The sequence below is a fragment of the Mucor mucedo genome (assembly GCF_025094135.1).
Source record: "Mucor mucedo strain NRRL 3635 chromosome Unknown EV154scaffold_27, whole genome shotgun sequence".
NCBI classification, from domain to species: Eukaryota; Fungi; Mucoromycota; class Mucoromycetes; order Mucorales; family Mucoraceae; genus Mucor; species Mucor mucedo.
The window spans coordinates 22367-43371 of NW_026252311.1; the positions used below are offsets into that span (position 1 = coordinate 22367).

The 21005-nt window shown below is 37.5% G+C and overlaps 9 protein-coding genes across 9 annotated transcripts; 8 read left to right on the forward strand and 1 right to left on the reverse strand.

The window, feature by feature from the left end:
* The first annotated feature begins 537 nt into the window (after positions 1–537).
* Positions 538–6159, forward strand: EV154DRAFT_601030 (P-loop containing nucleoside triphosphate hydrolase protein). The gene is made up of 10 exons (XM_051607204.1): positions 538–1638; positions 1695–2256; positions 2318–2485; positions 2550–3313; positions 3364–3723; positions 3793–4802; positions 4866–4991; positions 5049–5316; positions 5383–6011; positions 6073–6159. The coding sequence occupies exons 1-9, from the start codon at positions 591–593 to the stop codon at positions 5946–5948; spliced, it is 4872 nt and encodes a 1623-aa protein (XP_051459528.1). The 5' UTR covers positions 538–590; the 3' UTR covers positions 5949–6011; positions 6073–6159.
* A 1621-nt stretch (positions 6160–7780) lies between these two features.
* Positions 7781–10524, forward strand: EV154DRAFT_502501 (uncharacterized protein). Its single transcript, XM_051600804.1, has 4 exons — positions 7781–9406; positions 9492–9707; positions 9773–10075; positions 10142–10524. The coding sequence occupies exons 1-4, from the start codon at positions 7949–7951 to the stop codon at positions 10310–10312; spliced, it is 2148 nt and encodes a 715-aa protein (XP_051459529.1). The 5' UTR covers positions 7781–7948; the 3' UTR covers positions 10313–10524.
* EV154DRAFT_502503 (uncharacterized protein) lies at positions 10393–11212 on the forward strand. The gene is made up of 2 exons (XM_051600805.1): positions 10393–10679; positions 10729–11212. Exons 1-2 carry the CDS (start codon positions 10571–10573, stop codon positions 10959–10961), a joined length of 342 nt encoding a protein of 113 aa, XP_051459530.1. The 5' UTR covers positions 10393–10570; the 3' UTR covers positions 10962–11212.
* On the forward strand, positions 11193–11955 carry EV154DRAFT_502508 (30S ribosomal protein S7e). The gene is made up of 2 exons (XM_051600806.1): positions 11193–11428; positions 11478–11955. Exons 1-2 carry the CDS (start codon positions 11297–11299, stop codon positions 11907–11909), a joined length of 564 nt encoding a protein of 187 aa, XP_051459531.1. The 5' UTR covers positions 11193–11296; the 3' UTR covers positions 11910–11955.
* A 22-nt stretch (positions 11956–11977) lies between these two features.
* On the forward strand, positions 11978–13979 carry EV154DRAFT_502510 (uncharacterized protein). Its single transcript, XM_051600807.1, has one exon. It carries the CDS (start codon positions 11989–11991, stop codon positions 13876–13878), a length of 1890 nt encoding a protein of 629 aa, XP_051459532.1. The 5' UTR covers positions 11978–11988; the 3' UTR covers positions 13879–13979.
* Positions 13958–15657, forward strand: EV154DRAFT_502512 (thiamine diphosphate-binding protein). The gene is made up of 6 exons (XM_051600808.1): positions 13958–14218; positions 14274–14351; positions 14418–14620; positions 14676–14831; positions 14898–15006; positions 15078–15657. Exons 1-6 carry the CDS (start codon positions 14026–14028, stop codon positions 15515–15517), a joined length of 1179 nt encoding a protein of 392 aa, XP_051459533.1. The 5' UTR covers positions 13958–14025; the 3' UTR covers positions 15518–15657.
* A 269-nt stretch (positions 15658–15926) lies between these two features.
* Positions 15927–17211, forward strand: EV154DRAFT_158888 (kinase phosphorylation protein-domain-containing protein). The gene is made up of 6 exons (XM_051594147.1): positions 15927–16021; positions 16074–16096; positions 16152–16239; positions 16301–16415; positions 16477–16942; positions 17005–17211. The coding sequence occupies exons 1-6, from the start codon at positions 16000–16002 to the stop codon at positions 17008–17010; spliced, it is 720 nt and encodes a 239-aa protein (XP_051459534.1). The 5' UTR covers positions 15927–15999; the 3' UTR covers positions 17011–17211.
* Positions 17212–17287: 76 nt separating this feature from the next.
* On the reverse strand, positions 17288–18957 carry EV154DRAFT_461378 (uncharacterized protein). Its single transcript, XM_051597546.1, has 5 exons — positions 18740–18957; positions 18526–18670; positions 18083–18461; positions 17496–18023; positions 17288–17436 (listed from the first exon to the last, which is right to left on the reverse strand). The coding sequence occupies exons 1-5, from the start codon at positions 18849–18851 to the stop codon at positions 17344–17346; spliced, it is 1257 nt and encodes a 418-aa protein (XP_051459535.1). The 5' UTR covers positions 18852–18957; the 3' UTR covers positions 17288–17343.
* A 393-nt stretch (positions 18958–19350) lies between these two features.
* Positions 19351–21005, forward strand: EV154DRAFT_584004 (programmed cell death protein 2; the record flags this gene model as incomplete). The annotated part of the gene is made up of 4 exons (XM_051606725.1): positions 19351–19776; positions 19832–19915; positions 19977–20077; positions 20132–21005. The coding sequence occupies exons 1-4, from the start codon at positions 19606–19608 to the stop codon at positions 21003–21005; spliced, it is 1230 nt and encodes a 409-aa protein (XP_051459536.1). The 5' UTR covers positions 19351–19605.

Here is a 21005-nt window from a genome sequence, read left to right on the forward strand (position 1 = left end):
AAGCAGATTTTATGAAAAACAGAGATCGATCGTCCTACGAAGTTTAGACGATATGGCATGTCAATCGACGTGTAGACCATCATGGCCGGAAAAATACTCATCTACGATTTTTTTTTTCGATACTGGAAACTTTAAGTGTTAGAGAATACTTTAATACAGAGACATGTTTAGTACAAGATTTTAGGCTGTATTCTCCCTAAACACTAATTAGTAAACGATGGTGTGCATAATTAAGAATCGGCTTCCCTGCATTTGGGTTAAAGAATGATCTCAGGGGCGTGATTGAGACCTTAGACTTAATGATGTGCTCTGTCAACGCTAATAATGACGATCGTTGCTACTTAATAGCGGCGAAACTTGGTAAATGTAGGGCGAACTACATTTTTAATCGTGAATTGGCAGTGATTAAGACGATGTTCTCCTAAAAAAGGCTGAAATATGTCTCGGCTAGCTTTATGCTCGAACAGTCACGTATTTGACAGAAAATTGCGCTATTTTTGACTCGGATTCTTTGGCTTCTTTCATGGAAAAGATTATCCTCTTTCTTCTTTTCACTTTCACTTTTGGCTTCATATTTGAAAAAAAAAGACATGTTAGACGAAGGATATCCTGCCACAGTTTGGTCGGCGATAGGCTTAGCGGGAGTGGCTTGCATAAGTTCAGTGGTACTATCGACACAACGTCGTTATTATCAGAAAACAGTTTCACTACAATATGGAAAAGACCCTTCATCTATAAAATTGGATCACATTCGAGACTACAAGGTACCATTTGATGATAGTTCTAGACTTACACGGTTACTATTTGGAACAATGGTGATGACAGCTATTAGTGCTTACGACCTGTATGAAGCGGTAATTCAATTATCTAACAATAACAAACATGGCAGTGCAACGGTGTCCACTATTATTTCCACAGCGCTTGTGCTTATAGCATGGATTTACATACTTGCTCTTTCTGTAAACTCAAGAAGATATAGACTGCCTAATCAATGGGGATGGATTCTCAATATTCATTTGTTTATTTTCTATATGATGTCATTATTCGTGTCACTTTACCGTCTTTGGGATTCATTCCGATTATTCCATAGTCAGCTTTCGCTTGCCCAAGGTCTTCCTCTTGTGCTGGGCATAATTTTTTCATTAGATCTATTTTATAGTACCGGCTCCATTGATCAAGGGCCCCCTTTCTTTGAAGGGGAAGATGATGGCGATAAAACTCCAGTAGCAGGCCTTACAGTAGCATCCATATTTAGTATTTTGTATTTTAATTGGGCTACCCCTATTATTGACAGTGTAAACACAAATGCTCAGCATGTTCTGCTGCCAAGTTTACCACATAGCTTCAGATCCTATAATCTATATTACATTTTTAGAGAAGAACGTAAAAAATCTCTCATATATCGTTTAGTGCATGCAAACAGATCCGCTATCATCATGCAATCGGTGTGTACTATCATTGCAGCTGGTCTATACTATGGTCCGGCATTTTTTCTAAACAAGTTTCTAAATTTGATTCAAGATATGGATGCGGGAAAAGAGGATGAATTCTATTTTATTAAAGGCGTGATTATAGTATCGGGTTTATCATTATCACTTGTGATTCTGAGTATAGTTGTGGGACAGCTCTATTATTTGAGTAACGTATAAATACCTTAAATTTTCTCCTGACAGCTCATTTTAATAACAATTTAGGTTCTTCCTCATTACGAGTACGAATGAAAGGCATGTTGAATTTGGAAATTTATCGAAAAACACTTCGACGTATGGATGTTCCAGATATGGCAAGAGATACAGGCTCAATTGACGATAAGAAGACAAGCACGACTGGGGAGACTGGTAACACAACAACAGGTACAATTGTAAACTTAATGAGCACAGATTCCCAGCGTATATCAGATTTTACGACATCCTGGTTTACAATCATCGAAGCACCCATAGAATTATTCGTCGGAATCACCTTTCTTTACTCATTGCTGGGTTCTTCCTGCCTATTAGGCCTATCGGTCATGATTATAACATTGCCCTTAAACCACTATAATTCGGTTTTCTTTGCGCAAACCCAAGAAAAGTTAATGGAAGCTCGTGACAGACGTGTCTCTCTTATGAATGAAGTATTACAAGGTATTCGCCAAATTAAATTTTTTGCTTGGGAATTGAGTTGGGAAAAACGTGTATTGGAGGCAAGAAACGAAGAAATTAGACATTTGAAGAAGACCTATATTAGCGAAGTTTTATTCAACTTCTTATGGCAAGGGTAAGAATGCCTGATGAATAAGTTTATTCTATACTCTCACTAACAGACGATAAAACTACAGAACACCGCTTTTGGTTACGATCGTATCGTTTTATTCTTTTACAAAAATCCAAGGTCAACAATTGACTGCTCCTATTGCGTTTACTGCCATAACTATCTTTACAGAGCTAAGATCTGCATTAAATAGTTTGCCGGAGACCTTTGTTGATATTCTTCAAGCTCTAATCAGGTAAAAGAAGATTTAAAGTATTATTCAATTAATATTTTTATCTAACTTAATTCTTTGCATTTAGTGTTCGACGTATTGAATCCTATTTGGACGAAGAAGAAATTTCTCCGCCTTCAACTAACCTGGACCCTAACTGCAGGGTAAGGATTGGGTTTCGAAATGCCACAGTTTCTTGGACTGATGTACCACATGTTGATGAAGGGAACGATGTATTAGATGACAATAGTCATCTTAGCCTACCCAGTCACATCAATGATGTGTTACCTCGTGCTGCTTCTACGGCTGAATTTACTATAACTCCATCGACATTTGAAGAGGCTGATACTTTCTTGCTCCACAATCTTGATGCCCATTTTCCTAACGGTGAACTCAGTATTATATGTGGCGCAACTGGATCAGGAAAAACATTAATGCTTCTGAGTTTATTGGGAGAAACAACTCTTTTGGAAGGTGAAAGTTTTTGTCCTAGAACTGCTGTTTCTGATACACTGGTAAACAATACGGACCGAGTAGGTACAATTAACAAAAGAGACTGGATATTGGATCATGCAGTAGCCTATGTATCTCAAACTGCTTGGTTACAAAATGATTCGATTCGTGAAAACATCCTGTTTGGTCTACCTATGATAAAAAAACGTTATGACGATACATTGTACGCTTGCTCTCTGGATAAAGACATGAATATTTTAGAAGATGGTGATATGACGGAAGTCGGAGAGAAGGGTATTACACTATCTGGAGGTCAAAAAGCTCGTGTTGCGTTAGCTCGTGCGGTTTATTCAAGGGCTAAAAATGTGCTACTGGACGATGTACTTAGTGCTGTCGATGGTAAGATGATGAATGTAGTGCAATATTATTTTGTTAACTTTTTTGAGAAGCTCATACGGCCAGGCATATCCAGAACAAATGTCTCCTTGGCCCCTTGATGAAAGGTCGCACAAGAATTCTTGTTACCCATCATCTTGGTTTATGTATTCCCGAAGCTGCCTATGTTGTACATTTAGAGAATGGCCGTATAAATCTTTGTGGCTCACCTGAAAAACTAGAAGCAGATGGTACCTTAAAAACCATTTTGGATGATGTTGTAGGCATTACAGATGAAGACAATCATTCAGAAACAAGCGAAAGAGAGCCTGTAACAGTCACCACCGAATCGACTTTAGTTAGTTTGGATTCTATATTGCTTAAGAACGCAGTAAAAGACAAAGCACCTCCTAGGGTTTTGATACAGGAAGAGAGTAAGAACCAGGAGATGAAAAGAGTGACATTTATAATCTTAACACTAGTTTTTTTTTTTCGGTATTTAGCTCGTGTGGTTGGTCACATCAAAGCTAAACTGTATGCAATGTATTTACGTGCGGTCGGAAATCCATGGTACTGGTGTATTGTAATGAGTTTTGTGTTTGGCTCACGCGGACTTGATGTAGCAGAAAGCTGGTGGATCAAAAAATGGGTGCATTCCAGTGAATCGTCCAGTAATGGAACTTTAATATCGGCGATGGGAAACTTTCCTTTATTAATGAATCCATCAAATTTACCTTCCACTATCGAAAATAGTTTTAGTACAACCACAGCCGGTACTTATTCGGAAGCTTTTATAAAAGATGCTGGTAGCGATCAACTGGATATGTACCTAAATATCTATATGCTGATCACCATGACAAATATACTGATTGGTGCTGGCCGCTTTGCAAGTCTTTACTATGGTACATTAAGAGCTAGTAAAACTATTTATCAAATTTTACTTCGTCGTGTGTTACGCGCTCCAATGCGTTTCTTTGATACAACACCTATTGGTCGTATTCTTAACCGGTTTTCAAAAGATTTCGAGTATATTGATTCCGGTGTGCCAAATGATATTATGTATTTTATCGTCCAATGGTTAGTTATTTTTACCTCGATTCTGACGGTATGTGTTGTGCTGCCTGCATTTGTTATTCCTATGATTTTGGTAACGTTTTTGAACGTTATGATTGGTAAAAGGTACAGTGCTGCATCGCGAGAACTTAGACGCATGGACTCTGTGACAAGGTCGCCGTTATTTTCACATTTTGGTGAAACCTTGGCGGGAGTTGTTACAATTCGTGCATATGGCGCAACACAGCAATTTATGAACGAAATGCTTAGAAAAATTGATGAAAATTCAAGACCTTACTATTATGTTTGGATTAGTAATCGGTGGGTGGCAATTCGTTTTTCATCGCTCGGTGCGGCTGTCAACTTTTGTACTGGTATTTTTATTTTATTAAGTTTGGACTTTATGGACGCCTCACTTGCCGGCTTTTGTCTGAGCTTTGTCTTGTCTTACACCTCACAGGTATAGAATTAGAAAACAAAAACGTATATTACAAAATTTTGCTAATGAATGCGTTTGGAATAGATGACGATGGCTATTAAACGATATACGCGTCTTGAAATGAGTTTTAATGCAGTTGAAAGAATTGTCGAATATATGGAAATCGATCAAGAAGCATTAGCGATTACGGACCTGAGGCCTCCTTTGGAGGTTGGTAATACAATATACACATGGAACTTCAATTACTAATTTCCGCTCCCCTTGTAGTGGCCCAGTCAAGGAGTAATCGAAGTCAAGAATCTTGTGGTTCGGTACGCTCCTGGTTTAGATCCCGTTTTAAAAGGCCTTACATTCTCTGTCAAACACCGAGAAAAAATTGGGGTTGTAGGCAGAACAGGTAGCGGAAAATCGACGCTAGCTCTATCTTTTTTTCGATTTGTTGAACCTTCAGAAGGCAGTATTACTATAGACGAGATTGATATCTGCGACATTGGTACTCAAGATCTTCGTAGTAATTTGACAATTATTCCACAGGGTAAGAAAAAAAAAATAGGCTTTTTATTCATATTATCCTTATTTAATCCCATTTCTCCCTAACTAGATCCTGTGTTATTTTCTGGAAGTTTACGGTCAAATGTAGATCCCTTTGACGAATTTGACGAAGAAAGCGTAATTGCTGCATTGAAACGCGTGGAATTAATTCCGGCGGACATTGATTCCTCATGTCATGATGAAAGCATGGAAGATTTAAACTTTAACATATTTTCTGATCTCTCCAGCCCTGTCAGCGAAGGAGGCTTAAATTTTTCTCAAGGGCAAAGACAACTCATTTGTCTTGCTCGTGCCCTTTTAAAAAAAAATCGCATCGTATTTATGGATGAAGCCACGGCTAGTGTCGATTTCGAAACTGATGAAGCGATTCAAAAAACAATTGCTACAGAGTTTGCGGATTGTACTATTTTGTGCATTGCACATCGACTCCGCACAGTAATAGAATATGACAGGATTCTGGTATTGGATGATGGAGAAATCGCGGAATTTGCAAGCCCTTTAGATTTGTTGAACACGCCGAATTCCTTATTCAAGAAAATGTGTGAAAATTCGGGAGAATATGAAGCACTTCTTGCTCTAGCCAAAGAAAAACATCAACTCGTTGATATTATGTAAATAATAATAAAATAAATGATACGCTTTTGTGTGATACGTTGTGCGATTGTTATGTCATTTAATCTGGAGTAGAAAAACAAATTAGGATTTTCAGTGTTTATAGTAATAGATAAAGTATTTCTACATCAGTACACATGGAAACTTGATTTATATAAACTTTGATCAACAAGTCAAACTTTGCATATGTGTAACTTATTTCAACTGAGATATGTTGAATCAATCAATGCGTCTAGAAGGACTTTCAATGTCGTATTTTTATAAAGTTGGGTTTTGTACGCGAACATACATCACAAATTTGAGCTTTACTTCATCATTTGTGCCGCATGCTATGCATGTGAAATTCACCTCTAACTGTCCCAAGTTGGCAAGAACAGGCCCAAAAACAAACAACCGGAGAGGGAATATTCGGGGACTCTCCGATACGGTAATTGAAAACAACTGCATATGTTTTGAAATGTCAAAAAAGGGTCAGGTTAAATGAACTGATGGGGTTATCAAAATTAGCCTAAACAACCCTGGAATTCATCATGGGACGCATACAATTTAGGAATTTTTTTCTTGCAGCTTCGGTTTTTTTTTTTAAAAAAAAACGACTTGACCATTCGTTGCAATTTTATTTTTCTATGTTAATGTGATGATCGCATCACACTCCTATTGTTATCGTATGGCACTGAGAACAGAACAAAACAGAATGACTGAAACCAGCTAACAAGTAATAACTTTTGTGTAAGTACAACCTACCGGGATTGAGCTCCCGTTAACCTCATCAAATTATCAACAAAGAAAAAACACTTGTCTCGAATAACAATAATAAACCGTTTATTTACCCCTAATATAGAGATGAAGGACTCGATCCCCCCAAGCATACAAAAGGTTAAAGTCACAATGGGCGTCATGAATTTTTTTGTCAATAAAACAAAATCGAGATATAATAAGAGCTTATTCAAATTGATGTGTGTATTTATGCGTATACGTATGTATGTGTGTGCTCACTAAAAGCATCTATGCAAAAAATATGTTTCACTTTGTAACCATGTAAGCGAATACAATCACAATCGATATACAATTGCTACCATTTCATATAGGGACAACATTTTTTTTTTTTTTTTTTCGTGATACTTCAAAAGGTCGGCACTAAAAAGATTCAGCCATGATTGTAGCACAGGCGAATAATGGTAGCTGTACAGTTATCGAGTCTATTATATATTTAACCAATGTCTGAAACACCAATAAACCGGTATTGAACGTTGGGTCTACCGATGAGGCCAGCAATTAAAATGTTATCGAAACAAAAAAAGTAAAATCGTGACATTAAGTGTGAAACGTTAAACGAGACAAGAGAACCAAGCTACTTTTATTCCGAAGTTATACAGTATACTACAGTAATATTTACTCTGTAATATATTTAAAGAAGAGATGGCCGCGCACGGTCATTTTGTGTACATACATTACCCCAAATAAAAATTTCGATTATAACGGATAATGGAAGAGTCTTAAATATTATTGTTATTTATTATTAAATTTTATTTGATAATCCGCCACTCTTTTACTTTTTTTTTTTCGCTCCCCACCCCTTAATTGTCCACACGGAGTAGATATCAATTATAGATAAATGTCTATTTAATGATTGGACAGCTTTAAACAATAAGTGTATTAAATAAAAGAGGTTACCTATTAATAACCAGGCTAAAATGACATATTCAAGTTTATTATAATAGTAAATTAACAAGTGACACAAGTATCAAGTAATTCGGACATCTGCAGCCGTACTTTAGCTGTTTGGGAAGTACTGTGTGTTTCCACATGACAACTGTAAAAAAATTATGTGGAAGATGAACACAAGCCATGTTTAAATACAAAACAAACACAAAAAAAAAAAAAAAAAGTAACGGTCAAGCAACAGACGATCATTTTCAAAAATGTGACACTTGTTTTATTATAAATAAGTAATTTTCCCCTCTTGTCTTTTCTCTTCTTTTCTTTATTCTCTCCTTTAAACCATGCCTTCCACATCTTTGTCACATATAGTTATAGCTTCGCGACGAATGTTTTCAAAACTCAATCGTAAATACTTTACACATCACCAGTTTAATAAATCGACTTCATCCAACTTATCGTCCACCTTTTCATCATCCACAGTATCTTCCAATTCGCCTTCTTTTTCTACCACCAACACAAAGACATCAACGATTTCATCTAGTAGCATTGTGAGTAAGAGTAGTTTGATATCAATGGAAGATCATTTATCGCCACAAGACCTATTTCAAATGGCTGAAAATCATTTGTACGGACGTCATAACAAATCGCAAGACCAGAAATTTGCAGTTCTTTGTCTTCAAGATGCAGCCAATCGAGGAAACCATTCTGGAGCACAAGCCGTGCTCGGTTTTTGTTACGAATTTGGACTCGGGATTAGCATCAACTTTCAAGAAGCTGAACGCTACTATATCATGTCCGTCAAAACCGCATTAACCGAAAATAACAGCTCGCTTAAGGATGATGGCATCGATCTTTTACCCTTAAGTGACGCCACTTTATTAGGCATCGCTCGATTAGCTTTTTTACGTAAATACGGTCGACCCGGTGTGCAAATCAATCGCATCGAGGCAGAATATTGGGAGTCCAAAATTAATGCCAGAGGTCCCAATGCCATCAACTGGATTCGTCGCACAGCAACAGAGGACGGGTGTTCTTCTAGCCAATATTGTTATGGCGTTTGCTATCATGACGGCATCGCCGTTTCAAAGAATGAACACGAAGCATTCAAGTGGTACAAACTTAGCGCGGAGCAAGGCAATTGTCGTGGTCAAGGAATTCTAGGTTATTGTTATGGCGAGGGATTTGGCGTAGAAAAGTCTGAAAGTACAGCCATGGAATGGTACCGCTGTGCTGCTGCCCAGGGGGAGACTGTGGCTATTTATAATATTGGCTACTGTTTCGAGGATGGTATTGGTGTACCGAAAGACCATGCCGAAGCCGCTACATGGTATATGCTCGCTGCAGAGCAGGGTAACGCTTTTGCTCAAAACAGTTTGGGATATTGCTTTGAGGATGGCATTGGTTTACCTCAAGATAAAGTTATGGCTGCCAACTGGTATAGAAAATCCGCTGAACAAGGTTATCCTTGGGCTCAATGTAATTTGGGCTATTGTCATCAGAATGGCATCGGAGCCGAAAAGGACACCGTCCAAGGTGCATACTGGTACGGTCAAGCAGCTCGTCAAGGCCATGCAAGAGCTCAACATAATCTCGGATTTTGCTATCAAAATGGTATTGGCGTCACCAAAAACTTACAAATGGCGGTCGCTTGGTATACTAAATCTGCCCACCAAGGAAATATCTTTGCTTTTCATAGCTTGGGTTATTGTTATCAGAATGGCTTGGGTGTAGAAGCTAATCAACGTGAATCTGTTTATTGGTATTTCCGTAGCGCTGAATACAACCATGCGCCAGCCCAGGTACGTTTAAGAGAAAAAAATAGATAAAAAAACAAACAAATAGATATGCATTGATGATTAACATCACCTTTTTTTTTAAATATAGTTATCTTTAGGTTTTGCTTTTAGAAACGGTATGGGAGTTGAGAAGAATGAGCAAGAAGCCGTCAAATGGTTTCGTCTTTCTGCTATACAAGGCAACCCTCTTGCACAAAATAGCTTAGGTTTCTGTTATGAAGAAGGACTTGGTATCGAAAAGGACGCCAAATTTGCGGCCTATTGGTACTTGAAGGCAGCTAAGCAAGGCAACCCATGGGCTCAGGTATGAAGTATAAAAATAGGTTTTTTTTTTTTTTTATGATTAACTCATCACGTTTTACAATCTAGTGTAACCTTGGATTTTGTTATGCCAGCGGCATTGGTGTTGCAGAGAATGCAACCAAGGCAGTTTATTGGTACCGTAAAGCGGCTCAACAAAACCATGCTCGTGCTTTACAGAAATTAGCATTGCATTTACAGGGTGGCATAGGATGTCAACAAAACCCCGAATTGGCTGTACGTTACTTTGGTCTTGCGGCTCAACAGGGTCAGGTGGCTGCACAATATCATTTAGCATTGTGTTACGAAAAGGGTTTGGGAACTCAAGTTGATTTACAAGAATCTCTTGTCTGGTATGAGCGTGCAGCAACTGTAAGTACTTCATAGGCCTCCCCTTTTTTTTTTTTTGACTTGTTTGTACTAATATGTATTATTTAGGCTGGTTGTAGAAACTCTTATCAACGTCTTCGTCAGCTTTTGCTCCGCTACTGCCTCGAGAATGCTTCTGCTGGTGATATAATTCAAAGGGTTGACAATGCCAATGGCAGTTGGTCAAGTAACACACATCCACTTGGCTGGATATCTGGTTTTGCTGCTCCTGCTGCATAAACTTTTCTCATTTACATTTTATTTTTTTTTACATCAAGCATTTTTCCATTTGTACACTAGTTAATATTATTATAGACAAAAAAAGCATTATATATATTTATATCCCTTCTTTACATACCTTTTTTTTTTAAAATAAATAAAAAAAAAAAAAGGTCTAATACAAAAAAGAAAGCTACACACACGGGGGGCACGTTTTTAGTTACCGCCTTGCACATAGTTTGGAGGGGTTTTTGTGTTCGTCATTGCACTTTTCAACAAATGGCATTATTCGTTCCAGTTATTATCGGCTTACCCATTGGGTATTTTACATGGGCCAAAGTGTTTGATACGGCAGACAGACAAATTTCTCAAGTACTAAAGAAGCAAGGTAACGTATTCTCATTTATTTGAAAACTTAAACTGACATAAAATAATAGAAGAACCAAATTCGACCATAGCGGCGACAGTGGGTACAATAGGTACGGTGGGTGTTTTAAGCAAGTTATCGTTCCCAGCGCATACAAGACATCGATTGTTTTTCGCCAATGCGCCAGCCAATTCCAATATCCGTGTAGAGACGTTAAAACTAGGTATCGAATTACTTGTTCGCACAGGCATAGTGTTCTATGGAGGAGCAGTGGGAGGAGCCATTGCAGGAAGGGTCTTTTAAAAGACCGCTTAATTCTGGGCGAAATAGGACAAATAGTGGGGTAAAAGGGAAGGCAAAGAACCTCCCCCTTTTTCCCTTATATCGTGTATGTAAAAAATCAATAAATTAAAAAATAAGCAGTTACGCATTTTCAAACATGGATGTAAATAACGGGTTGTAAAATAAAAATGCTTTTTGCGATGGATGGATGCGTAACTTGCGAGGGGGTGTGAAAAAAGTTTACCCTACAAAAAAAAAAAAAAAAAAAAAAAAAAGAAAAAAATTGAAATATTTGGCAAAACGCTCATGTCAAAATTAATTTCATCATTTTACAAATAAAATATAGCTGTCAAATAATGTCTCTCAAGATTGTCAAACTTGGTGGTGTTCAACCCGATGAGCTTGAGCTTACTGTTGCTCAAGCCCTTGTAGATTTAGAGAGCTCTGTTCCTGAATCAAGATTTGTTACTATTACAGCAGCCAAGGAGGTAAATATTCCTCTGTGTATTTTATGCTGCAGTATTAATGAGTAATTAGATTGAGCTCGGTGGTGGTAAGAAGGCCATTGTTGTATTTGTTCCTGCTCCTATTCAAAAGGCAGTTCAAAAGGTCCAAACTAAGCTTACTCGTGAGCTTGAAAAGAAGTTTTCAGACCGTCATATTGTGTTCGTTGCCCAGCGACGTATCTTGGCTGTTCCTACTCGTCGTAACACTGGCAAACAACCTCGTCCCAGATCTCGTACTTTGACTGCTGTTCATGATGCTATCTTGGACGATCTTGTGTTCCCTACCGAGATTATTGGTAAGAGACTTCGCCAAAAGGTGGATGGTAGTAAGACACTCAAGGTATTCCTTGATACAAAGGATGCTACCTCTCTTGAATACAAGATTGATTCTTTCTCTGCAATCTATAAGAAGCTCACTGGTAAGGATGTCACTTTTGAGTTCCCTGCTGCTGTTGAGTTCTAAGTAATGAAAAAAATAAATAAATAATAAAAAACCGCGGTTATATTTTTTTTTTTTTCTCCCACCCCCCATTTTGAAGGAAATGTATCTCCCAACAGATATTATTAAAGAGGTAGGTCAATACCTGACCCTATCAGAACAAGGGTCATGTATACGTGTTTGCTATGCCTGGTATGGACCCTTTCTTGACTTGCTATATACCAAAGTCCACATTCACAGTCGTAATCAATTTCGACTCTTCTACCGCACGATTGAAATGTCGAGCCTCATTCAAGATGCACTTGGTGATCATGTAAAGGAGTTGACTTTTGCATACGATTCCGGTACTAGATTAAAAGAAAAACATGCAGTTGGGATAACGCGAGATGAATTAGAAAGTTTTCCAGACTTGTTCAAGCAATTACAAGTATTGGACTTTGACCCAAAGCTCTGGAAATATATGCGATACAGTGAAAAATGGTTACAAATGAAACATTTAAAGAGATTACCAACATTGAATAGACAGACTATATTCCAGCCTATTATCGAACACTTATCATCACAACTCACATATCTATCCATAAGCGGAGAATCAACAGATTACCTGTTGAATAATAACTTGACAACCTCTATTTGGAATCGTATACCTAAACTTGAAGAGTTGATTATTCGAGGCAACAATTATGTCAATTTAAATGTAAAGATGATTATGGCATTGGGTGCACAGTTACCTCACTTGAAGCATCTTACACTCGCATGTGTTACACTACCACTGGACGAACACGATATGGGCTCAACCACAACATTTCCATTATTTACTTCAGCTATATCATTAACTCTAGACGATGTTCATCTTAAGAATTGGAGAATGATCACTTTTTTAAGCTTAGCTTTTTACCACGTACAAACGCTTGATTTCGATATTACATTTGATTGGTTTTATAATGAAAATGTTACGATTGAATTATACGAACAATCGATGGATGCTTGTATGGGATTTGCGCAATTGTGTATATTTCTTAAAAAGATTAAATTCAGAAAGATTAGTACCTCAGTCTTTCCATTCCCCTACGATGCTTTCTTTCAAGAAATATCAGATATTCACCAAAATAACGTAAAAGTGGAGATGACTGATTATGCTTGGTGGTCAACAATCGATCCTGCCTCATCCTTTAAGGCTGTAACTCAGCAAACAGGCCTATTATCCAAAGCAAATCTTAAATGGTCTTGGACCGGTAAGAAAACAGATTTATCACTATTCAAGAATCTCAAATTTTGTAAACACTTGACCGAACTGAAACTGGATTGCGATGTACAATTAAAAAATGGATTTAGACTAGATTTACTATTAGATAATGTAGAGCAATTAGAGAAACTACATTTATCTCAAGTATTGATTACAACCACCAAATGCTATGAAAAGTCAAAGAAAAGGTTTAGGTTAGAACTGTTGGAATTGAATCAAGTTATTTTGGGTGACCATATCATGGATTTTATATCACAATCTTGTAAGAATTTACAAAATCTATGGATCACTAATTCTGTGCAAGAAAAACCTCGTAGATCAGCATTTATTGTGATTCGAATGCCAGATCATCGATTTCAATCAATCAAACTAAACTCACTCTACTTGAATCCTGGTGGTACAAATGGAAAGTGTGAAACAAGCATTGCTTTATTATCGTTTTATGAATCAACTAGGTATGATTATCAAATTGAGAGGAAAAAGGATCCAGCACCAGAGATGTGGAGATTTTATCATGTTTACAAGTCCCTCAAGATGAAAAAGCAGTTACGAAGATTAACAACAGAAGAAGCTGCCATCATTGCTAATTTTGAAATGAATGAAAAGAAATGGAAGGCCGTTAAAAATTCGTCTCCAAGGAAATCATTTCAAGAAAAGAACTTTTGGGAAAAAGATATACAATTTGGTGCTATTCTTTTATTATGCAAATCTGTTGATAAACTTGAATTTAACGAAATCCGAGTTTAGACGTCATCTGAACTCCAAATTTCCCACGCTCATTCTCTCTTCTTTTTTTTTTTTGATGGATCTTGTATTCATTTTATTTTTCTTTTCTCTTTTTTTTTTTTTATCTTTCTTTTTTTTTCACATTTTTTTTTTCCTTCTTGCGTTATCATGTTGACTTTAAATAAAGTGATTCAAAATGCATCTGCCCTGAAGCCTTTGCTTTTAAAGAGCCGGAATTATGCAGCTGCCACTCAAGCCAATGATGGTATTCAACAAGGTGTCGCCTTCTCTCATTTATTGAAAAGAGAACCTACCGAAGCATTTCGTTCACCTGAGCTGGCTCATATGAGTGCAAATAATAGTAAGTATATCTGACTGTTCATTAAATCCATACTCAATCTATCCAAAATCTACAGGCGAGACCAAAAAGATGAACCTTTTTCAAGCAGTAAATGATGCAATGTCTATTGCACTTACAACAGATGAAAAAGCAGGCAAGATATTCACACTATCTGGATAAAACCTTTGTTAACCCAACTTTTTATCTTTTTCTCTAACAGTTGTATTTGGTGAAGATGTTTCGTTTGGTGGAGTATTTAGGGCCACGTCAGGTTTAGCAGAACAATTCGGACGTGATCGCGTATTCAATACACCTTTAACAGAACAAGGTATTGCTGGATTTGCTGTTGGTATGGCTTCAGTAGGTCATACAGCCATTGCTGAAATTCAGTTTGCAGATTATATCTTTCCCGCTTTTGATCAGGTAAATGTCTTTTTCATATTTATATATCCCCTTTATTAACATTATCTATTTAAAGCTTGTAAACGAAGCCGCCAAATTCCGTTATAGATCAGGCAATCAATTTAATGTTGGTGGTTTAACTATCCGTTCTCCTTCTTCAGCTGTTGGACATGGTGGTCATTATCATTCTCAAAGTCCTGAAGCCTTTTTCACTCACTGTCCCGGATTAAAGGTATAAAAAAAAAAATTCTCACCGTTGTCGGCTTCTTTTTTCTCACGCCCTGAATGGTTACACTAGATTGTTACACCCCGAAGTCCCATTCAAGCCAAAGGTTTACTTTTAGCTTCAATTCGTGATAGAAATCCAGTTATATTTTTTGAGCCCAAGATTCTTTACCGTGCTGCAGGTATGACATTTACATCTATTAGTTGACGTTGGGTAAAGTCTTTATTCATATGTATTTATTTTATTTTTAAGTGGAAGAGGTGCCAGTAGCAGATTATGAGCTTCCATTAGGAAAAGCAGAGGTTGTTAAAAAGGGTAAAGATGTTACAGTGATTGGTTATGGATCTCAAATGTACACACTTGAAAATGCTATACAGCTGGCCGAAAAAAAGATGCCAGGTCTTAGCTGTGAACTGATTGATTTACGTACCATCATGCCCTGGGATGTAGAAACCGTTGTTGAGTCGGTAAAAAAGACCGGTCGTTTGGTGATTGCTCATGAGGCTCCAAAGACCGCTGGCGTGGGTGCAGAAATTTCTGCTACCGTCATGGAACATTGTTTCTTAAACTTGGAAGCTCCTATTCAACGGGTTTGTGGTTGGGACACACCGTTTCCTTTAGTATTCGAAAAGTTTTATGTACCAAGCATGATCCGTTGCTATGATGCAATCAAAACTGCTGTGAACTATTAGACATATAAATAAATACAGATATCGATTTTTTTTTATTAGAAGGCACCAAAACTACAACTTTTTCTATGCTCACATACCTTCCATTTAGAAAATAAAATAAAGAATAAAAAACTCAGGGTTTTTTTTTATATATAAATAAACTGCCTTGTTGGATTATGCTGAATCGATTTATTATACTGAAGAAATTATGGCATCTACAGCGATATAAATGCACAATAGCCATAGACTTGTTTATTCACATATTGCCTTGATATCTACTTATTCTAATATACTTGCATGGCTACGATTTTAATACTACAAAGGCATCTGTACAACATTTTTAAGGGGTGTAAAACTGCGGTTATGAGATTTCATTCAGAACCATTATATAAGAAAAGCATGACCCCACTCTTTGATTGGTCACTTAATCTTTGACTGTGATAAAAAAAAATACACATCACTTTCTGTCCTTTTTTTTTCATTTTCTTTACACTATATCAACAATGTTCCACCCATCAAGAGGAGGTAAACCAATCATTATATATACTAAATAATTTTATTAACACTACTTATAAAGGTGTTAGAGGAGGTAAAGATCAGGTAAAATCTTTATACAATACATTTCAACAAGCATTTTGTTAAACAAATCTTTTAGTTCAATTGGGACGATGTCAAGGGAGATAAACACCGTGAAAATTACCTTGGCCATTCTTTGATGGCACCTGTTGGTCGTTGGCAGAAAGGTAAAATATAAGAGATACTAAAGTTTTTTTTCTTTTGATTTTTACTCACAACCAAGCATAGGCAAAGATCTTACTTGGTATGCAAAAGATGGAAAAGACGATTCAAAAGCTAAAGCCAACGCTGCTGAATTAGCTAAAATTAAGGAAGCTGAAGCTGAAGCTATGGCTATCGCACTGTAAATATATACCCCCCCCCCCTCCTTTATGTTTATACACATGTACTAATTCTGCTTCTAGTGGTGTTCGAAAGAAGAAAACTTTAGAGAGTAATGTCACTCAAGACGATTTAAAACATGCTTTGAACAGAGACGACGATTCGGATGAGGGCGAACAACCTGAATTTGATTCGTCTGAAAAGGGTTTAGGTTATGGTAAAGCTAGTCGTTTACAAGGCGCGACTAGTAGCAATGCTGTGCCGTTATTAAATAATGCTAGATCATTTGCCCCAGCACCTGTAGTAAAATCCGAAGAGCATGAAGATGAACAAAAAAAGAAAAAGAAGCATAAGAAGCACCATAAACATAAAAGTGAAAAAAAGAGACGTCGCCATCATAGTGACGATGAGAGTGAACAAGAGGAGCGATCAAAGCATCGCCGTAGACATCGCCGAGATGAATCTCCAGAGAGACGTTCTCGAAATCGCTCACCAGAAGAACACAGACGCCGTCGTTCACCTGAAGATAGCAGACGACATCGCTCACCAGTAAGTAGACGCCACCGATCACCAGATGAACGTAGACGCCATCGCTCATCAGACAGACGTAGATCTAGAGATAGACGTGGCTCTTCTGCAGATAGATATGGCTCGCCAGTCAATAGAAGCAGAGCGAAGCAAGAATATTTTTCTCCAAGAAAAGATATCTTGGATGACGATAAGCGTAGTATCAAGGATGAGAAACGTAGTTTCAAGGACGATACTCGACCCTCTTGTAGTTATAGTGACAGACGTCCCCGTGATTCACCATCCCCCAGAAGATCACCATCGCGGTCTCTCTCGCCTTTTAGTAAAAGACAACAACTCTCGAAATAACCCACACAAGAAAAAATGATAATAATAATAAAAAAGACCGCTTTTTTAGTGTACAATATAAGGGAGGAATAATTTTAATGTCTATAGAACGCTATCACCAGGAAACAACCCACGGAAGTCATGATGCCGCAGATAGAAAACATCATTGCAGTAGACATGTCATCCACCTAGACAATACACAAATTAACATCGCATTATGATTATGTGTAGAGTAAATATAACTTACATGCCACATGATGAGACCGACACTTAAGTTCATTGGGATTCTTAACAAGGTCATGACAGCTGCTCTTGTCTCTTCGGGAATAGCTTCAGCTTTTAATGAGGAGATGGAAGGATAATACAAACCAGTTGTAAATTCAAACATATGATAGGCCATTAATAAAGTGGTTGTCGATGTATTTCCATGATAAGCCATTAACATGAATGCGCAAGATGCTAAACCAAGTGCCATCGTTAATAATCTATCTTCGGTAAACTGAAGAAAGAATCGTGGTCCTGTCTTTGCTTGCTGTTCAAACAATTGAAATGTCATGGATCCAACCATCACGGCAACCATCATGGTTGAGAACAAATATCCAAGAGGCAAATCGTCGCCTTTTGTAGCATTTTCAATAGCAGGAATGTACAGTAACACAAAAATATACATGGAGCACTCGAAAAAAGTCTGTGCAATGCCGATAATCATAATATTTTTACTCTTGATCATGGTGGTTAATCCACTGCGTAATGTTCGCATCAAATCAATATCCTTCTACAACAACTTTTGATTTTAGCTTCCTTCTCTCTTTAAACCAGCAATGGAACACTTACAAATTGATTACTACCGTAATTTTCTGACCAAGTGGTGGTCACCATTAAACCCACTAGGCCAACTAAAACCATAGATGCAATATAAGGAGCTCGAAATCCCCAAATATCCACCAATAAATTAGCTAATAAACCTGCTAAAATTGCCACTACACTATTCAATAATGTAGCTAATGCGAACGTGCGTGAACGCCATTCAGCAGGAAATCCTCGACTGGTGTGTTCTGATACATACCAAGATTCAAATACAGAATAAAGTAAAGCTGTAGAGAGTCCTGATAAGATGTGGGATAAAAATAAGAGCGGGTAGCTATTGACAAGTCTCAGTGTGATGGCTGACATCATAGTAAAGCAAAATACTATACACACTCGTTTACGTCCCCTATGTTAAGTTTTCTGTGGTGTAAGTAAAAATGGGATAGTTATTTTTCTTGGTTATGGTCTACCATGAATCAGCTAAGCTCCCTACTGCTGTTCCTGCAAAAGCACTACTGACAAACCCAGTTAAAAACAACATGGCTATTTGTGTCAAGTCTAATTCGTAAGAGTTGTAAAGTTTATACAGGTATGGACCTTGAATCCAGTCAGCACCTATATAAAACTGTATTAGATGGCCGTTTTTATTCATTCCTGCCCTTAACTTATTTTTTTTTTCTTTACCCATAACTGTCAAGTAAACTGCAAGGTATTGTATTTGGAACGCCTTGAACTTTTTTGATAGTTGAAACTCATGTTCCGGATCTAAATCAAAGTTGAGAATACCTTCAGTCATGGCTAAAAGTAGTAAAGAAGAGCTAAAAAAAGGAATCCAGCTACTCTTTTATTTTAAACTTCAGACTAAAAGGGCGATTTATGCTTAGCCAATTACATTCATTTACAGGCGGATTTCGGCATTTTTACCCTGAATCACTAAAAAGTAACTGACATAAGCGTCAAAGTAACTAGGAAAATGTATACACAAATGTTTTTAATATAATTTTTAGCGTGTAAATTATCTAGATTTATAGCGGCAAGAAGACTTGCCTCTCCTCCTTTTCTATCCATCCTCCTTTGTGACGCGGAGGTCCATATACATCCCCCAATTGCCAACTGATAGGAAATGGCTGAATTATACATACGCATTAGGTTTTATATCTATGAATTGTCCAACAGCTACAATAGCATGTATTAACACCTATAAATATAGCCGGATCTCATGGAACTACCGTATCACTGGACTTTCTGAAGGAACCGTATCACAGTGACTCGTGCTCTGATGGCGTTCTATCAAAAAGTATGAATTAACGTGACATTGATTGGTTATTAGATACGGAAGTTCTCTTTGCTTTTTTGTCAACTACTCGTAGTACTAGAATCAGAAATGAAAAACTACTGTTTTTATACATGTGAAGTAGATCACTTTTGGTATCAAACCTCAAAATGTGTGTGCCCAAAACTCCGGGCCGTTTTTCGGTGGCTTTTTTAAAAAAAAAAGTAGAAGGGCGAAAAAAAAAGCTTTCCCTCTTCTTTATAGTATCCTTTGTACAATGTCAAACAAACTTGCTAACGATACTGATAGTGACGTATCTGAACTTGATCCTAAAGAGTTGAGTGAGGCTCTTACTTTTGACAAGTTTGCTCCTCAACTTGGTTATGCCGAAGACCCTGAATTTCCCTTGACGGCAGAAACTTTTCCTAGTAAGTCTGGTGGAAAGCCCGTAAGTTGTCATGCTGTCACACTCTCCCAATACCCTTAGTAAACATTCTTTCTAGGCTTGGTTAAATCCTGAAACTATTTTGACCGTTGACGATGTTACTTGTCGAAACTGTGAACAGCCCATGAGTTTATTATTACAAGTAATGTATTCTTAAAATGTCCAAGTACCAAAAAAAAAACAGGGTTTTAACGATAAAATAGCTTTATACACCTGAAGATCAACCTACAGAAGCTTTCCATAGAACAGTATACGTATTTTGTTGTAAGAAGGGTGGTTGTATTAAACAGGATTGGACTCGTAGGTATGTGTCTTGTTTCTGATCTAGATTATAATTGCGTATTCATGAGTGAAATAGTTTCAAAGTGTTCCGATCTCAATTAGCACGCGAGAACCCATATTATCCCCCACCTGTAGAATCTGACAATGAAGATGAAGAGAATGAAGAGTTTACACCAAAGACTTTCAAAGCACCTGTGCAATGTGTGATTTGTGGACTTGGAGGAGCCAAAGCATGCGGAAAATGTGGCATGACAGCTTATTGCTCACGTGAACATCAAATGACAGATTGGAATATGTGCAGACATAAGGAGTTTTGCAACAAGCCAATGACAGAGGCCGATAAAAAAGTAGTGGAAGAACTTCGTGCGTCTCGCATCTTTACTGAAAAGGAAATTGTGAGTGAGCCAGAAGGAAAAGGAGAGGATGCTGAAGAAGAGGAAAGTCAGGCAGCATTTTTCAAGGAAAATAACCCAGATGAGCCTTCTTCTGACTCGAGAGCCTTAGTACTTGCGGGAGATGAAGCAGAAGAGGATACACAAGTGGCAGTAGATGATACTTTCTTACAATTTCAATTAAGAATTCAACTTTATCCTGATCAAGTGATTCGTTATGATCGTGTAGAATATGATATGCCTACTCGTGAACCATTATGGGTACAAGCAAATTATAAACCGGAATCTATACCCGCTTGTGAACTTTGTCATGGTCCTCGTACCTTTGAATTCCAAATCTTGTCCACCTTGTTAAATTTCATTGGCGTTAATCATATCGCTGCTGACTCTTTAGATTGGGGTTCTCTTTTTGTTTACACATGTAAGAAAAATTGTGCTTTAGGAGACAAAGTATTTGCTGAAGAAGTGCTCTGGAAGCAAGACTTTTCTGCTGATGGTATGCAACTTGGTCCTAAAGAAGCTGAAATCTTGCGTCGCAAAAACGCCGCTGCCCATTAG

What these genes read in the sequence shown, in the direction of transcription:
- EV154DRAFT_601030 (XM_051607204.1), top strand. Translation starts at nt 591, where the DNA reads ATGTTAGACGAAGGATATCCTGCCACAGTTTGGTCGGCGATAGGCTTA. An exon ending in TTCAACTTCTTATGGCAAGG is followed by an intron (nt 2,257 to 2,317) that starts GTAAGAATGCCT and finishes ATAAAACTACAG; the next exon opens with AACACCGCTTTTGGTTACGA. An exon ending in TCTTGTCTTACACCTCACAG is followed by an intron (nt 4,803 to 4,865) that starts GTATAGAATTAG and finishes CGTTTGGAATAG; the next exon opens with ATGACGATGGCTATTAAACG.
- EV154DRAFT_502508 (XM_051600806.1), top strand. Translation starts at nt 11,297, where the DNA reads ATGTCTCTCAAGATTGTCAAACTTGGTGGTGTTCAACCCGATGAGCTT. An exon ending in CTATTACAGCAGCCAAGGAG is followed by an intron (nt 11,429 to 11,477) that starts GTAAATATTCCT and finishes ATGAGTAATTAG; the next exon opens with ATTGAGCTCGGTGGTGGTAA.
- EV154DRAFT_502510 (XM_051600807.1), top strand. Translation starts at nt 11,989, where the DNA reads ATGTATCTCCCAACAGATATTATTAAAGAGGTAGGTCAATACCTGACC.
- EV154DRAFT_502503 (XM_051600805.1), top strand. Translation starts at nt 10,571, where the DNA reads ATGGCATTATTCGTTCCAGTTATTATCGGCTTACCCATTGGGTATTTT. An exon ending in TCAAGTACTAAAGAAGCAAG is followed by an intron (nt 10,680 to 10,728) that starts GTAACGTATTCT and finishes ATAAAATAATAG; the next exon opens with AAGAACCAAATTCGACCATA.
- EV154DRAFT_461378 (XM_051597546.1), bottom strand. Translation starts at nt 18,851, where the DNA reads ATGACTGAAGGTATTCTCAACTTTGATTTAGATCCGGAACATGAGTTT. An exon ending in ATTACGGTAGTAATCAATTT is followed by an intron (nt 18,024 to 18,082) that starts GTAAGTGTTCCA and finishes AAGTTGTTGTAG; the next exon opens with AAGGATATTGATTTGATGCG. An exon ending in TCGGTCTCATCATGTGGCAT is followed by an intron (nt 17,437 to 17,495) that starts GTAAGTTATATT and finishes TGTATTGTCTAG; the next exon opens with GTGGATGACATGTCTACTGC.
- EV154DRAFT_158888 (XM_051594147.1), top strand. Translation starts at nt 16,000, where the DNA reads ATGTTCCACCCATCAAGAGGAG. An exon ending in GTTCCACCCATCAAGAGGAG is followed by an intron (nt 16,022 to 16,073) that starts GTAAACCAATCA and finishes CTACTTATAAAG; the next exon opens with GTGTTAGAGGAGGTAAAGAT. An exon ending in TTAGAGGAGGTAAAGATCAG is followed by an intron (nt 16,097 to 16,151) that starts GTAAAATCTTTA and finishes CAAATCTTTTAG; the next exon opens with TTCAATTGGGACGATGTCAA.
- EV154DRAFT_502512 (XM_051600808.1), top strand. Translation starts at nt 14,026, where the DNA reads ATGTTGACTTTAAATAAAGTGATTCAAAATGCATCTGCCCTGAAGCCT. An exon ending in TCTTTCCCGCTTTTGATCAG is followed by an intron (nt 14,621 to 14,675) that starts GTAAATGTCTTT and finishes ATCTATTTAAAG; the next exon opens with CTTGTAAACGAAGCCGCCAA. An exon ending in CTCACTGTCCCGGATTAAAG is followed by an intron (nt 14,832 to 14,897) that starts GTATAAAAAAAA and finishes TGGTTACACTAG; the next exon opens with ATTGTTACACCCCGAAGTCC.
- EV154DRAFT_502501 (XM_051600804.1), top strand. Translation starts at nt 7,949, where the DNA reads ATGCCTTCCACATCTTTGTCACATATAGTTATAGCTTCGCGACGAATG. An exon ending in ACAACCATGCGCCAGCCCAG is followed by an intron (nt 9,407 to 9,491) that starts GTACGTTTAAGA and finishes TTTTAAATATAG; the next exon opens with TTATCTTTAGGTTTTGCTTT. An exon ending in GGTATGAGCGTGCAGCAACT is followed by an intron (nt 10,076 to 10,141) that starts GTAAGTACTTCA and finishes TGTATTATTTAG; the next exon opens with GCTGGTTGTAGAAACTCTTA.